Source organism: Corvus hawaiiensis, chromosome 4 (genome assembly GCF_020740725.1).
Source record: "Corvus hawaiiensis isolate bCorHaw1 chromosome 4, bCorHaw1.pri.cur, whole genome shotgun sequence".
NCBI classification, from domain to species: Eukaryota; Metazoa; Chordata; class Aves; order Passeriformes; family Corvidae; genus Corvus; species Corvus hawaiiensis.
In genome coordinates, this window is record NC_063216.1 from 79,188,858 (window position 1) to 79,202,655 (window position 13,798).

General features: G+C 51.2%; 1 protein-coding gene across 1 annotated transcript in view; it reads left to right on the forward strand.

Moving 5' to 3' along the window:
• The window catches only part of SHANK3 (SH3 and multiple ankyrin repeat domains 3), a 200,030-nt gene that overhangs the window by 40,426 nt on the left and 145,806 nt on the right, over positions 1-13,798 (forward strand). Inside the window, exons 3-5 of the mRNA XM_048301897.1 lie at positions 1,502-1,705; positions 3,793-3,864; positions 9,494-9,602. Of these exons, the coding sequence (XP_048157854.1) occupies positions 1,502-1,705; positions 3,793-3,864; positions 9,494-9,602 (385 nt within the window). The remainder of the gene's footprint in view (positions 1-1,501; positions 1,706-3,792; positions 3,865-9,493; positions 9,603-13,798) is intronic.

Genomic DNA, 13,798 nt, shown 5'->3' on the forward strand with positions numbered 1-13,798 from the left:
CCACCGGCTCCCGCTCCCGCTGACTCTGGATCCCGCTCCCGCTGACTCCGGGTTCCGTGTGCGTTCCCACCGGCTCCCGCTCCCGCTGACTCTGGATCCCGCTCCCGCTGACTCCGGGTTCCGTGTGCGTTCCCACCGGGTTCCGCTGACTCCAGGTTCCGTGTGCGTTCCCACGGGGTTCTGCTCCCGCTGACTCCCGGGTTCCGTGTGCGTTCCCACCGGCTCCCGCTGACTCCGGCTCCCGCTCCCGCTGGCTCCCGGTTCTGTGTGCGTTCCCACCGGGTTCCTCTCCCGCTGACTCCCGGTTCCGTGTGTGTTTCCACTGGGTTCTGCTCCCGCTGGCTCTGGGTTCCGTGTGCGTTCCCATGGGGTTCCGCTGATTCCCGGCTCCCGTGTGCGTTCCCATCGGCTCCCGCTGACTCCGGCTCCCGTGTGCGTTCCCACCGGCTCCCGCTGACTCTGGCTCCCGCTCCCGCTGACTCCCGGTTCCGTGTGCGTTCCCACCGGCTCCCGCTGACTCTGGCTCCCGCTCCCGCTGACTCCCGGTTCCGTGTGCGTTCCCACCGGCTCCCGCTGACTCCGGCTCCCGCTCCCGCTGACTCCCGGTTCCGTGTGCGTTCCCACCGGCTCCCGCTCCCGCTGACTCTGGATCCCGCTCCCGCTGACTCCGGGTTCCGTGTGCGTTCCCACTGGGTTCCGCTGACTCCAGGTTCCGTGTGCGTTCCCACGGGGTTCTGCTCCCGCTGACTCCCGGTTCCGTGTGCGTTCCCACCGGCTCCCGCTGACTCCGGCTCCCGCTCCCGCTGGCTCCCGGTTCTGTGTGCGTTCCCACCGGGTTCCTCTCCCGCTGACTCCCGGTTCCGTGTGTGTTTCCACTGGGTTCTGCTCCCGCTGGCTCTGGGTTCCGTGTGCGTTCCCATGGGGTTCCGCTGACTCCCGGGTTCCGTGTGCGTTCCCATCGGCTCCCGCTGACTCCGGCTCCCGTGTGCGTTCCCACCGGGTTCCGCTGGCTCTGGATCCCGCTCCTGCTGACTCCCGGTTCCGTGTGCGTTCCCACCGGCTCCCGCTCCCGCTGACTCTGGATCCCGCTCCCGCTGACTCCGGGTTCCGTGTGCGTTCCCACCGGGTTCCGCTGACTCCCGGTTCCGTGTGCGTTCCCACCGGCTCCCGCTGACGCTGGCTCCCGGTTCCGTGTGCGTTCCCACCGGCTCCCGCTGACTCCGGCTCCCGCTCCCGCTGACTCCCGGTTCCGTGTGCGTTCCCGCCGGCTCCCGCTCCCGCTGACTCTGGATCCCGCTCCCGCTGACTCCCGGTTCCGTGTGCGTTCCCGCCGGCTCCCGCTGACGCTGGATCCCGCTCCTGCTGACTCCCGGTTCCGTGTGCGTTCCCACCGGGTTCCTCTCCCGCTGACTCTGGATCCCGCTCCCGCTGACTCCGGGTTCCGTGTGCGTTCCCACCGGGTTCCTCTCCCGCTGACTCCGGCTCCCGTGTGCGTTCCCAGAAGTGTCTCCGGCTGAATCCCGACGTTCCCGTGTGGGTGTCCAAGCAGCGCATCCTGTGCACGCTCAACCACAGCCTCAAGGATGTGCTCAACTACGGCCTCTTCCAGCCGCCCTTCAACGGCCGCGCCGGGAAGTTCCTGGACGAGGAGCGGCTGCTGCGGGAATATCCCCTGAACCCCGACACGCCCGTGCCCTACCTGGAGGTGCGACCGCGGGGCCGCTGCCGCGGGGGCTGCCCTGGGCCTGGGCTTGCATGGGTTTGGGCGAGTTTCATTTTATTTTATTTTATTTTATTTTATTTTATTTTATTTTATTTTATTTCGTTTCTTTTCATTTTTTATTCTATTTTATTTTATTTTTATTTTATTTTATGTCATTTCATTTCTTTTCTTTTCTTTTCTGTTCATTTTTTAATTCTATTTTATTTTATTTTATTTTAATTTTTATTTTATTTTATTTTATTATTTTATTTTATTTTATTTTTAATTTTTCAATTTTTATTGTTATTTTCTTTTTAATTTTACTTCTAATTTTTATTTTATTTTACTTTATTTTACTTTATTTTACTTTACTTTATTTTATTTTATTTTAATTTTTAATTTTTATTGTTATTTTATTTTTAATTTTACTTCTAATTGTTATGTGACTTTATTTGACTTTGTTTGACTTTATTTGACTTTATTTTATTTTATTTTATTTTATTTATTTGTTTTATTTTATTTTATTTTAATTTTTTATTTTTATTGTTATTTTATTTTTAATTTTACTTCTAATTTTTATTTTACTTTATTTTATTTTATTTTATTTATTTTATTATTCTATTTTTATTTTATTTTAATATTTTTATTTTATTTCATTTTATTTGTTTTATTTTATTTTAATTTTTTTATTTTTATTGTTATTTTATTTTTAATTTTACTTCTAATTTTTATTTTACTTTATTTTACTTTATTTTATTTTATTTTTTAGGCTTAAATTTTAATTTTTTTTTTTTTTTTAATTTCATGGTATATTTATTTTATGTTGGTTGTTTAAATTTTATTTTTATTTTATTTTATTTTGCTTTATTTTATTTTAATTTATTTTTCTTTTTTTATGTTATTTTTAATTTTTGTTTTTATTTTACTTTATTTTATTTTGCTTTATTTTATTTTATTTTAATTTAATTTAATTTTAGTTTGGTTTGGTTTATTTTGTTCTATTTTATTTTATTATATTTTGCTTTATTTAATTTCTATTTCTATTTTATTTTGTTTTTCTTTGTTCACTTTTTAAAAATTAATTAAATTAAATTTTGTTTTATTTTGTTTTACTTTCATTCATTTTAATTAATTTAATTTATTTAATTTTGTTTTGGTTTATTTTGTTTTCTTTTCTTTTAATTAATTTAATTTATTTTAAATTAAATTTTAATTTAATGTAATTTTAGTTTTATTTTATTTCATTTCATTTTGTTTTATTCTGTCTTGTTCTATTTTAATTTATTTTAATTTAATTTAATTTTATTCTATTCTATTTAATTTAATTTTCTTTTCTTTTAACTATTTTATTTTATATTTATTTTTTATTTTATTTTGTTTTGCTTTATTTCATTTCGTTTCGCCTTTATCTCCTATCTTCTCTCACCTCTTCTCTTCATCTCTTATCTCTAACCTTTCATCTTTATTTTTAATCTTTATCTTCCATCTTTATCTCTCATCTCCTATCTCACACCTCTTATCTTTATCGCGTATCTGATCTTTATCTCTTATCTCATCTCGCTTTATCTCTTATCTTTAATCTGCATCTTTCCTCTTTTTTACCTCATCTCTTATCTTCAGATCCTGCCTTCATCTCTCCCCTCTTACCTTTATCTCTTATCTTTCACCTGAATTTTCCATCTCTTATCGCTTATCTCACTCTTTTCTCTTTGTATCTATCTTGTCTCTTATCTCTTATCTCTTTCTTTTCTCTTTTTTCCTCTTTTCTCTTTTCCCTCTTTTTTCTTATCTCTCTTATCTCTCTTATCTCTCTTATCTCTCTCATCTCTCTCATCTCTCTCATCTCTTATCTCTTATCTCTTTTTTTCTCTTTTTTCCTCTTTTCTCTTTTCCCTCTTTTTTCTTATCTCTCTTATCTCTCTTTTCTCTCTTTTCTCTCTTTTCTCTCTTTTCTCTCTTTTCTCTCTTTTCTCTCTTTTCTCTCTTTTCTCTCTCATCTCTCATCTCTCATCTCTCATCTCTTATCTCTCATTGCTGATCTCTGATCTCTGCCAACCCCTTATCTCTTATCTCCCCTCTTATCTCCGCAGTTCCGCTACAAGCGCCGCGTGTACTCGCAGCCGCTGCTCGATGACAAGCAGTTCGCCAAGCTCCACACCAAGGTGATTCCCCCGCGATTCCCCCGCGATTCCCATGGAATTCCCCCGCAATTCCCCCACAATTCCCACGGAATTTCCCCGGAATTCCCCCACAATTCCCACGGAATTCCCCCGCGATTCCCCCGCGATTCCTCTGGAATTCCCCCTGAATTCCCACGGAATTCCCCCGCGATTCCCATGGAATTCCCCCGCGATTCCCCCGCGATTCCCACGGAATTCCCCTGAAATTCCCCCGGAATTCCCCCGCGATTCCCATGGAATTCCCCCGCGATTCCCACGGAATTCCCCCACAATTCCCCCGCAATTCCCCCACGATTCCCCCGCAATTCCCCCACGATTCCCCCGCGATTCCCACGGAATTCCCACAGAATTCCCACGCAATTCCCCCGCGATTCCCACGGAATTCCCCCGCGATTCCCCCGCGATTCCCCCGCAATTCCCACGGAATTCCCATGGAATTCCCCCGGAATTTCCCCGCGATTCTCCCGCAATTCCCCCGCAATTCCCACGGAATTCCCCCACAATTCCCCCGGAATTTCCCCGCGATTCCCCTGGAATTCCCCCGGAATTCCCATGGAATTCCCCCACAATTCCCATGGAAGTCCCCCACAATTCCCCCGCAGTTCCCACGGAATTCCCCCGCAATTCCCATGGAATTCCCCCATAATTCCCATGGAATTCCCCCGCAATTCCCCCACGATTCCCCCGCGATTCCCCCGGAATTCCCACAGAATTCCCACGCAATTCCCATGCAATTCTCATGCAATTCCCATGGAATTCCCCCGCAATTCCCACGGAATTCCCATGGAATTCCCCCGGAATTTCCCCGCAATTCCCACGGAATTCCCCCGGAATTCACCTGGAATTCCCCCATAATTCCCACGGAATTCCCCCGCAATTCCCCCGCGATTCTCCCGCAATTCCCCCGCAATTCCCATGGAATTCCCCCGGCATTCCCACGGAATTCCCCCACAATTCCGGGCTATCCCGAGCAACCCCAGCATTCCCGGGACATTCCCACGGATTGCATCCCGCCACCTGCAGAAATCCAGGATCACGGATTCATTCCAGCCGGGAATTGCGCCTGGAGAGCCCCAAGGGGCTCATCCCCGCCCTGCTTTATTCCCAGGGCTTTTCCCAGATTTTCCCCAGCTTTTCCAGGCCCTGATTCCCGGCTGGAATCCCGAAATCCACTGGAAAATGCTCCCGGTCTCGCTCGTGTCGGGGTTATCCCAAAATGAACTCCGAAGGGATCATGGGGATGTTCGGAAAACCGGGATTCAAAGCTCCTGAAATCCCAGGATTCCGTGGCCCGCTTTGGGAATTCGGGATCCCCTCTCCCGCTGCCTTTCCCTCGGATGGAATTCCAGCATCCCATAAAAAAATCCAGGCGTGGGAATTGCGGGAAGGTCTGGAATTTTTCGGATGCCGGCAGCTCCGCGGAGACTTTGGAATTTCCTGGGAAGCCGGAGTGGGAAAGGAGGGAAGGGGAGGCCTGGAGAGGCTCCTGGGAATGGGAAGGGGCTGGGAGTTGTTGGGATCTGCTTTGGGATGGGAGTGGGATTGGCCGGGCTCTGCTGCTGCTGCTTCCCAGAATTCCCAGTGAGGGACAATGGAGGAGCCCCTTCCATGGATTTCTGGTGTTCTGGTGCTTTTCTGGAGCCTGTGCATGTTTGGGAAGGAGCTTTTCCTTGGGAAGGAGCTTTTCCTTGGGCTTTTCCCTTTTCCCTTTCCCTTTTCCCTTTCCTTTTCCCTTTTCCCTTTTCCCTTTTCCCTTTTCCCTTTTCCCTTTTCCCTTTTCCCTTTCCCCTTTCCCTTTTCCCTTTCCCTTTTCCCTTTCCCTTTTCCCTTTCCCTTTTCCCTTTCCCTTTTCCCTTTCCTTTTCCCTTTTCCCTTTTCCCTTTTCCCTTTTCCCTTTTCCCTTTTCCCTTTCCCCTTTCCCTTTTCCCTTTCCCTTTTCCCTTTCCCTTTCCCTTTCCCTTTTCCCTTTCCCTTTTCCCCCTTTTCCCTTTTCCCTTTCCCTTTCCCCTTTTCCTTTTCCCCCTTTTCCCTTTCCCTTCTCCCTTTTCCCTTCTCCCTTTTCCCTTCTCCCTTTTCCCTTCTCCCTTTTCCCTTCTCCCTTTTCCCTTCTCCCTTTTCCCTTTTCCCATTTCCCTTTTCCCTTTTCCCATTTCCCATTTCCCTTTTCCCTTTTCCTTTTTTCCGCCTTTTCCCTTTCCCCTTTTCCCATTTCCCTTTTCCTTGAGCTGCTGCTTTTCCAGAGCCCATGGGTGGAAGGAGCTTTTCCCTTTCCCTTTTCCCTTTTTGTTTCCCTTTCCCCTTTTCCCTTTTTTTTCCTTTTTTCCCCTCTTCCCTTTTCCCATTTTCCTTTTCCTTGGGAAGGAGCTTTCCCTTTTCCCGTTCCCTTTTTCCCTTTTTCCCTTTTTCCCTTTTTCCCTTTTTCCCTTTTTCCCTTCTCCTTTTCCCTTCTCCCTTTTCCCTTTTTCCCTTTTCCCTTTCCTTTCCCTTTCCCTTTTCCCTTTTCTTTCCCCATTCCCTTTTCGTTTCCCTTTCCCCTTTTCCCATTTCCTTTTTTCCCCCCTTTTCCCCTCTTCCCTTTTCCCATTTCCCTTTTCCTTGGGCTGCTGCTTTTCCAGAGCCTGTGGGATTTTGGGAAGCAGCTTCCCCCTTTCCCTTTTCCCTTTTCCCTTTTCCCTTTCCCCTTTCCCTTTCCCTTTCCCTTTCCCTTTCTCTTTTCCCTTTCTCTTTTCCCTTTTCCCTTTCCCCTTTCCCTTTCCCTTTCTCTTTTCCCTTTCCCTTTTCCCCTTTCCTTGAGCTGCTGCTCTTCCCGAGCCCGTGGGATTTTGGGAATGCCGGATGGGATCAGCGAGGCCTCAAAGGCACAATTCCAGTAGGGATAAGCACCAATCCATCCTCATTCCGTGCCCGTTGGAGCGACACCGAGCGGCCTCGGGACAGCGGGCACGGATCGACATTTCCCGGGAAAGGGTGGGATTGGAGCAGCTCCGGCAGCCGGATCCGGAGGGAAGCGGCAGCAGGGATGGGCTCCTGGCTGGCGCGGGGACACCGGGACACCCGGAGAGCCTCGGGAACGGTACCGGCTCCGGGGGAACATCAGGATAACGGCCGGGGGTCGTTCCGGGATTCCGGGATAACGGAGCCGGGAATGGGATGCTCCAGGGAATGGCTGGGAATCCAGCATGGAGATTCCGCAGGGTTTGGATGCTGGGGAATTCCCGCTCCGGTTCCTGGGGAATTCAGGGGGGTTCCGGCTTGGATTTCTGGGAATTTCGGCTTCAATTTCTGGGAATTTCTGCTTCAGTTCCTGGGGGCTTTCTCCTTGAAATCCCAGGAATTTCTGCTTCAGTTCCTGAGAAATTCCTGCTGCAGTTTCTGGGAATTTCTGCTTCAAATCCTGGGAATTTCTGTGTCAGCTCCCGGGGGTGTCCAGCTTCGGTTTCTGGGAAGTTCCTACTTTGGTTTTTGGGGAATTTCTGCTTCAAATCCTGGGAATTTCTGTTTCAGTTCCAGGGAATTTCTGCTTCAATTTCTTGGAGTTTCTGCTTTGGTTTCTTGGGAATTTTTGCTTCAGTTTTTGGGAATTTCTTCTTCAAATCCTGGGAATTTCTGCTTCAGTTTTTGGGAATTTCTGCTTCAGCTCCTGGGGGGATTTCTGTCTCAAATCCTGGGAATTTCTGCTTCAGTTTCTCGGAGTTCATGCTTTGGTTTCTCGGGAATTTCTCCTTCAGTTTCTGGGGAATTCCTGCTTTGGTTTCCAGGAATTTCTGCTTTGGTTTGTGGGAGTTTCTGCTTCAAATCCTGGGAATTTCTCCTTCAGTTTCTGGGAATTTCTGCTTCAGTTCCTGGGGAACTCACGCTGTGATTTCTGGGAGGTTCCAGCTTCGATTTCTGGGAATTTCTGTTTCAGTTTCTGGGGAATTTTTGCTTCAAATCCTGGGAATTTCTCCATCGGTTTCTGGGAATTTCTGCTTTTCTATGTGTTTAATACTGAGATTTTCCTTGGAAAACCTGGGATTCGTGGCTCTGTCTGGTTCCTCGGGCAGGGAAATGTTGGATTTTCTGGGATTTAAAGGGCTGGACAGGATTGACGGGATTGTGGGACATCCCGAGGCTCTGGAATATCCGGAATCTCGCAGCCTCTGGATGGTGTCACCCGAATCAAAGCAAAGCCGGAAAACTTTCCGAGTTTAGAGTCCATGATTCCCGGTGCCATGGCTCCAGAGATTCCCACCGGGATGAGTTGTCCAATTCCAGAGGCCGGGAACGGCTCCACGTTTTCCTGCCGCGCCGGGAAATCCATAATTTCCCGTTTCTGTGGGATCAATGAATCCATTTGCTGCTGCCCGGGAGCGGGAGGCGGATCCATGGATCTGCTCCGGCCTCTCCCAGCTCCAAGGGCACGGCCGGCCTTAATTCCAGCTCTTTGGAGCAAACCGGAGCCTGGGAGAGGATTCCATTTTCCCTGGATTTCTGGGAAGAGCAGCGGGAAGGGGCTGGGCCGTGATCCCGCTTTTCCAGCGCCCATCCTGCCGGGAATAACGAGCAGAATGTTTTTATTCCGGGGGCACCTGGAAATATTGGAAAACCTGGCCCAGAATTCCTGGAGTTCTTGAAAGAATGGGATCGCATTCCTTGCCCGCCGGGGGTTTCGGGAAAGGAATTCCTGGGCTGGGGAAGGAACGCGAGATTCCTTCTTTCCTCCGGTTCCTCGGCGGGAATTCCCTCTTTTAATTCCTTCCCTTCCCATTCCGGAGGGAGAAGCTTTTCCCCTCTCCGTTCCCACTCCGTGAGTTTTTCCCCTCTGGAGGGTTTGGATTTTCCCGGTGCTGCCAGAAGCTCCTGGAGCTCTCCTGGGAAAAATCCTCCCTCTTCCAACTCCTGGAAATAGGGAAAAATGGCCTCAACTTTCCCAGGAATCGCCTGCCGGGCTCCCTGAAAACGATCATTTTTCCATATGGAATTAAGGGGGGAAATGCTGGAATAGGAGTTTTTCCCTGGATTTCAAATCTGGCTTCAACGTCACCCTTTGCTTGGAGCTTTTCCCAAATTTTTCCCTCGGCTCCTGACAGTTCTGCTGCGTCAGATTTTCCAGGACCTTTCCCAAAGCCGGATTTTGCAAGGTGGGGTTGGAATAAGCTGCCCCAAAAAAATCCTCCGAGGAAAAGTCTGGAAATCTGGGAATGTGGGAGCTGGGATTTTCACACCGGAGCCATTCCTGCCTCCGCAATTCCCAGAATTCGGGAATTTAATAATGACCTCATCGAGCCGAGCTTCCCAAAGTGGAAAAAAGCCAGGAAAAATCCCAACAATTCGGGAATTAAAGGCAAATCTTTGGGAATTCAGGCTTGGGAGAGCAAAATTCCGTCTTTGGGATGGAGGGGGGACCGGAAGTTGGAATTCCCGTGGGATGTTCCAGCAATCCCGGTTTGAGGAGACGACGGAAGGACAATTTTCCGTGTGGATTTGCGGCACATCCTCACGGGATTTGGCCCCGTTATCCCGATTTTTTTGTTTCGATTTTTCGGGATGGGGATGTTTCCCTGGTGCATTTTTTGGGATTGCTGGCGGAATTTGGGGATGTTAACGGCGGGGTTTTTTTTCCCGGATCCAGGCGAATCTGAAGAAATTCATGGAATACGTGCAGATGCTCAACTCGGAGAAGGTCTGCAGGCTGCTGGAAAAGGGGCTGGATCCCAACTTCCACGATCCCGACACCGGAGGTGAGTTCCGCCTTTTCCTCTGGATTCGGGAGCGCTTCAGGACCCGCAGTGGAAAGATCAGCTCAACATTCCCTCTTCCTTCCCGGAATTCCTCCAGGATTTCCTCTGGAAGTGTTTTCCATGCTCTCCCGGTTGTTTTTTGGGGGGGAGTTTACGGCACAATTCCCACTTTTTGGGGGATTTTGGGAATGTGGCATTCCTCAGGGACAGCTCTTCCCTTCCCAGTCCCTGCTGGGGTTTGCTGGGATGGGATCCCACGTTATTCCTGTGGGATGGAGGGTTTGGGATGTTTTCCCTTCCCGTTCCCGTGTTGTTTCCAATCCTGGCCTTTTCCGGCCGCTGTTGGATGGAGGAATTGGAATCTCTCGGCAATTCCTGGATTGGGAGCTTTGGGCTTTTTTGGGAATGTTGTTTTGCTTCCCGTGGATTTCCTGGGAAGCCTGGGCTGGATGCTGGAAGAGGAGGGTGGGAATGAGCCGGGAATGAGCCGGGAATGGAATGGGAATGAGCTGGGAATGGGCCGGGAATGGGCCGGGAATGGGCCGGGAATGAGCTGGGAATGGGCCGGGAATGAGATGGGAATGGGATGGGAATGGGAAGGGAATGAGCCGGGAATGAGCCGGGAATGTGCCGGGAATGGGATGGGAATGAGCTGGGAATGGGCCGGGAATGGGCCGGGAATGGGCCGGGAATGAGCTGGGAATGGGCTGCTCCGCTCCGGCTCCATCTCTGGCCAGCAGAATTCCATGGAACCCGAGCATTCTCAAAGTTCCGCCTGTGGGATGCATCCCGCAGGATCCCCGGCTGCTCCTCGCGGTTCTGGGATTGCTCCAAGAATTCCCCCATCCCATCCCATCCCATCCCATCCCATCCCATCCCATCCCATCCCATCCCATCCCATCCCATCCTTGTGGAACCTGATCCGGGATTTGCTTTTCCTTCGGGATAACGGGAACAGCCTCGGAGCTCCTGACACAAATTCCATCTTAAAAAGCGGAATGGGGACCCAAAGCCTGGAATTTTTGAAATTCCAGCAGCCAAATTTTCCTCCTTTTCTGCACAAGCGCTCCCTTCATCCCATCGGGAATGCGGCTGGAATTCCCGCTGGGTTGGGACTCAGGGAATGCAGCGCAGATCCCGACAAACAACCAGGATTCATCCCCTTCCCACTTCCTGGGATTTTTCTTCTCCTGATCTGCCGGGGGAGGGGGAAAAACGATCCCTGCGGGAATTTTTGGGGGCGTTCTCCAGGATTGTGTTGGAAACTCGGGATCTTCTCCGCATCCCGTGGCTTTTCCAGAGGGCAGAGGCCTCCCCTGCTCTGAGCTGCTCCCGGAACCATTCCCGAGCTTTCATCCCAGCGGATCCCAGGCTGCTCCGGCCTTTCCTTGGCCACTGCCAGGGATCCAGGGGCAGCCCCAGCTGCTCTGGGCACCCTGGGCCAGCCCCTGCCCACCCTCCCAGCCAGCAATTCCCAATTCCCAATCTCCCATCCAGCCCTGCCCTCTGGCACTGGGAAGCCATTCCCTGGCTCCTGGCCCTCCATGCCTTGGCCCCAGTCCCTCTGCAGCTCTCCTGGAGCCCCTTTAGGCCCTGGAATGTGCTGGAAGCTCTCCCTGGATCCTTCTCTTCTCCAGGGGAACATTCCCAGTTTTCCCAGCCTTCCTCCCCATCCCTTTCCCTCCCCCATTCCCGATTCCTGCTGCAATTTTTCCCCGCATTATTTTCGGGATTTTGCTGCGTGGCCGAGAATCCTTTGTCATTCCAACGTTTTCCTGGGCTCCTCTCCCTCTCCTGCTGCTCCTCATTAAATATCCCAGGATTTTTTTTTCCCCCCCCTCTTTTCTCCGGCAAAACCATCCCTGGGGTTTGCCTTTAATTTCAGAACAACGGAAAATTCTCCCGGCTCCGTTTTTTTGGGGGTTTTTTTCCCACTTTTTCAGTGTCTCCACAGGAAGCAACTGCGAAGTTTTGGAGCTTTTTCATCCCTTTCAAAGCCAGGGAATCTTTCCTGGAATATCTGCCCTGGAATAGCTGAAATGGGAACAGCAGCAAATGGGGCCGGCTGTGCTTCCCAAAGTGGATTTTCCCTATTTTTCCATCCAAGCAGAGCCTGGACAATGGGAATAAATCCTTGGAACAGCTTAAAAGCTCCCCCCAAATCCATTTAAATGAAGATTCCCGAAGTTCAGAATGCCCTTGGGATCAGCTCAGGGTGTCCCACAAAGCTCAGGGGATTTTATGGCTCATCCCAGTTATTCCCAGTCCCCTTCATGGGATTAAATTCTGCAGGAAAACACTTTTTCCAAGCGGGAATGGTTCATCCCGGTTATTCCCAGTCCGTGAATGGGATTATTCCCTGCAGGAATGCATTTTTCCAAGCAGGGAAGCTCCCAGTTTTCCGTGGAGCCTCTGGAGCCGCTCCCGCTTTGCAGCATGACGCGGCACTTCCCAGCCCTTGGAAAACTCAAGGCGTTCCCTGGAATTAAACACAGAAATCCCGGAATTCCAGAGGTTGGAAAAGCCCTCCCGGAGCAGATCCCACGGGGAGTTATTCCATGAAATCCCAAAAAATCCGAGGAGACTCAGCAAAAATTCCTGGGGTTTTGTCAACCTTCCCGCACGTTCCGGCTCGGCAGAGGACGGAAAACTCGGCCTGGGAATGGGATCCGTGAGGCAGCGAATTCCAAATGGATTTCCCAGGAATAGCAGGGGGTGGGGGAGGAAAAGGAGGGAACGGTGGAGGAAAATCCATGGAAAAGGGGAGAGGAATGAGCCCAATCCAGCTCCAGCTCAGCTGCCCTCGGAGCAGCCATCCCGGAATTCATCCCAACAACGAGTGGGAGAAGCTCCAGATGTTCCAGGGGCTGGGAACGCCCGTGGTGCTCTCGGAGAATCCCAGAATTCCGGGATCAGCGAGGTTGGGAAAGAATTCCAAGGGCACCGAGTCCAAGCCAGGCCCAATCCCAGCGCAGAGCCCGGAGTGGAATTCCAGGAATTCCTCGGACACCTCCGAGGATGGCGACTCCAAACCTCCCCGGGCAGTTCCAAGGCCTGAGCGCCCTTTCCATGGGGAAATTCCCAGATCTGCCCCTGCCCCTCCCCCGGCGCAGCCCGAGGCCGTTCCCTCTTTTCCCGGCCTCATTCCCACAGCAGATCCCGATCCCCGCTGCCTCCGGGCAGGAGCTGTGCAGAGCCACGAGGCCGTTCCCGATCCCTGCCCGGCTCCCGGCAAAGCTCCCGCGGCCCCGATCCCGGGCCAGATCCCGCTTTTCCCGGCCTCTCCCTGCACGGATCCCTGGCAGCCCCTGCCCAGCCCGGGGGGGCTCGCGGGCCCTTCCCGAGGCACTGCCGGCATTCCGTGGGCAAGGATTCCCGAATTCCAGGAGCCCGGGCTGCTTTGGCTGGGAAGGACCTCAAAGCCCATCCCGAAGGTGCCCCCGGAGCCTCCTTCGCTCCAGGCTGAGCCCCTTCCCGGCCCCCCCAGGAGTTTTCCAGGACTTTTCCAGCCCCTTCCCGGCCCCCCCAGGAGTTTTCCAGCCCCTTCCCGGCTCCCCCAGGACTTTTCCAGGACTTTTCCAGCCCTTTCCCGGCCCCCCCAGGAGTTTTCCAGCCCCTTCCCACCTCCCCCAGGACTTTTCCAGCCCCTTCCCGGCTCCCCCAGGACTTTTCCAGGAGTTTTCCAGCCCCTTCCCGGCCCCCCCAGGAGTTTTCCAGCCCCTTCCCAGCTCCGCTCCCTTCCCTGGCCTCGCTCCAGCCCCTCCTTATCCCGAGGATCCAGAACTTTCCCATGGAATGTGCAAAGTCTTCTCCTGCTGCTTCTTTCCTGCTGTGGATCCCAGAAATTCCTGAATTCCCTCATTAATTGCCAATCCCTTTTCCATGATTTCCTGCTGGGGCAAACCAGCCACGGAATTCCGGCCTTTTCTTCTTCCCTTCGTGTCCATGGGGTGTCCCGCACCCAATCCCATGGAATTCCTTACATTTTGGGCACTTTCCTTCCCACTCTCCTCTGGGAATCCCATCTACATCCCAAGGGACCTGGAATTCTCGGGATACCCAGCAGGATTTGTGGGATTTGGAGCAGTGACCTCAAGGAAAGTCGGGAGCATCCAGAGATTTCTCCTGATTGGGATCCCCCTTTATCCCGGGATGAGCCTTTTTCCATTCGTAGCACCCAGTTTGGGAATTCCCAA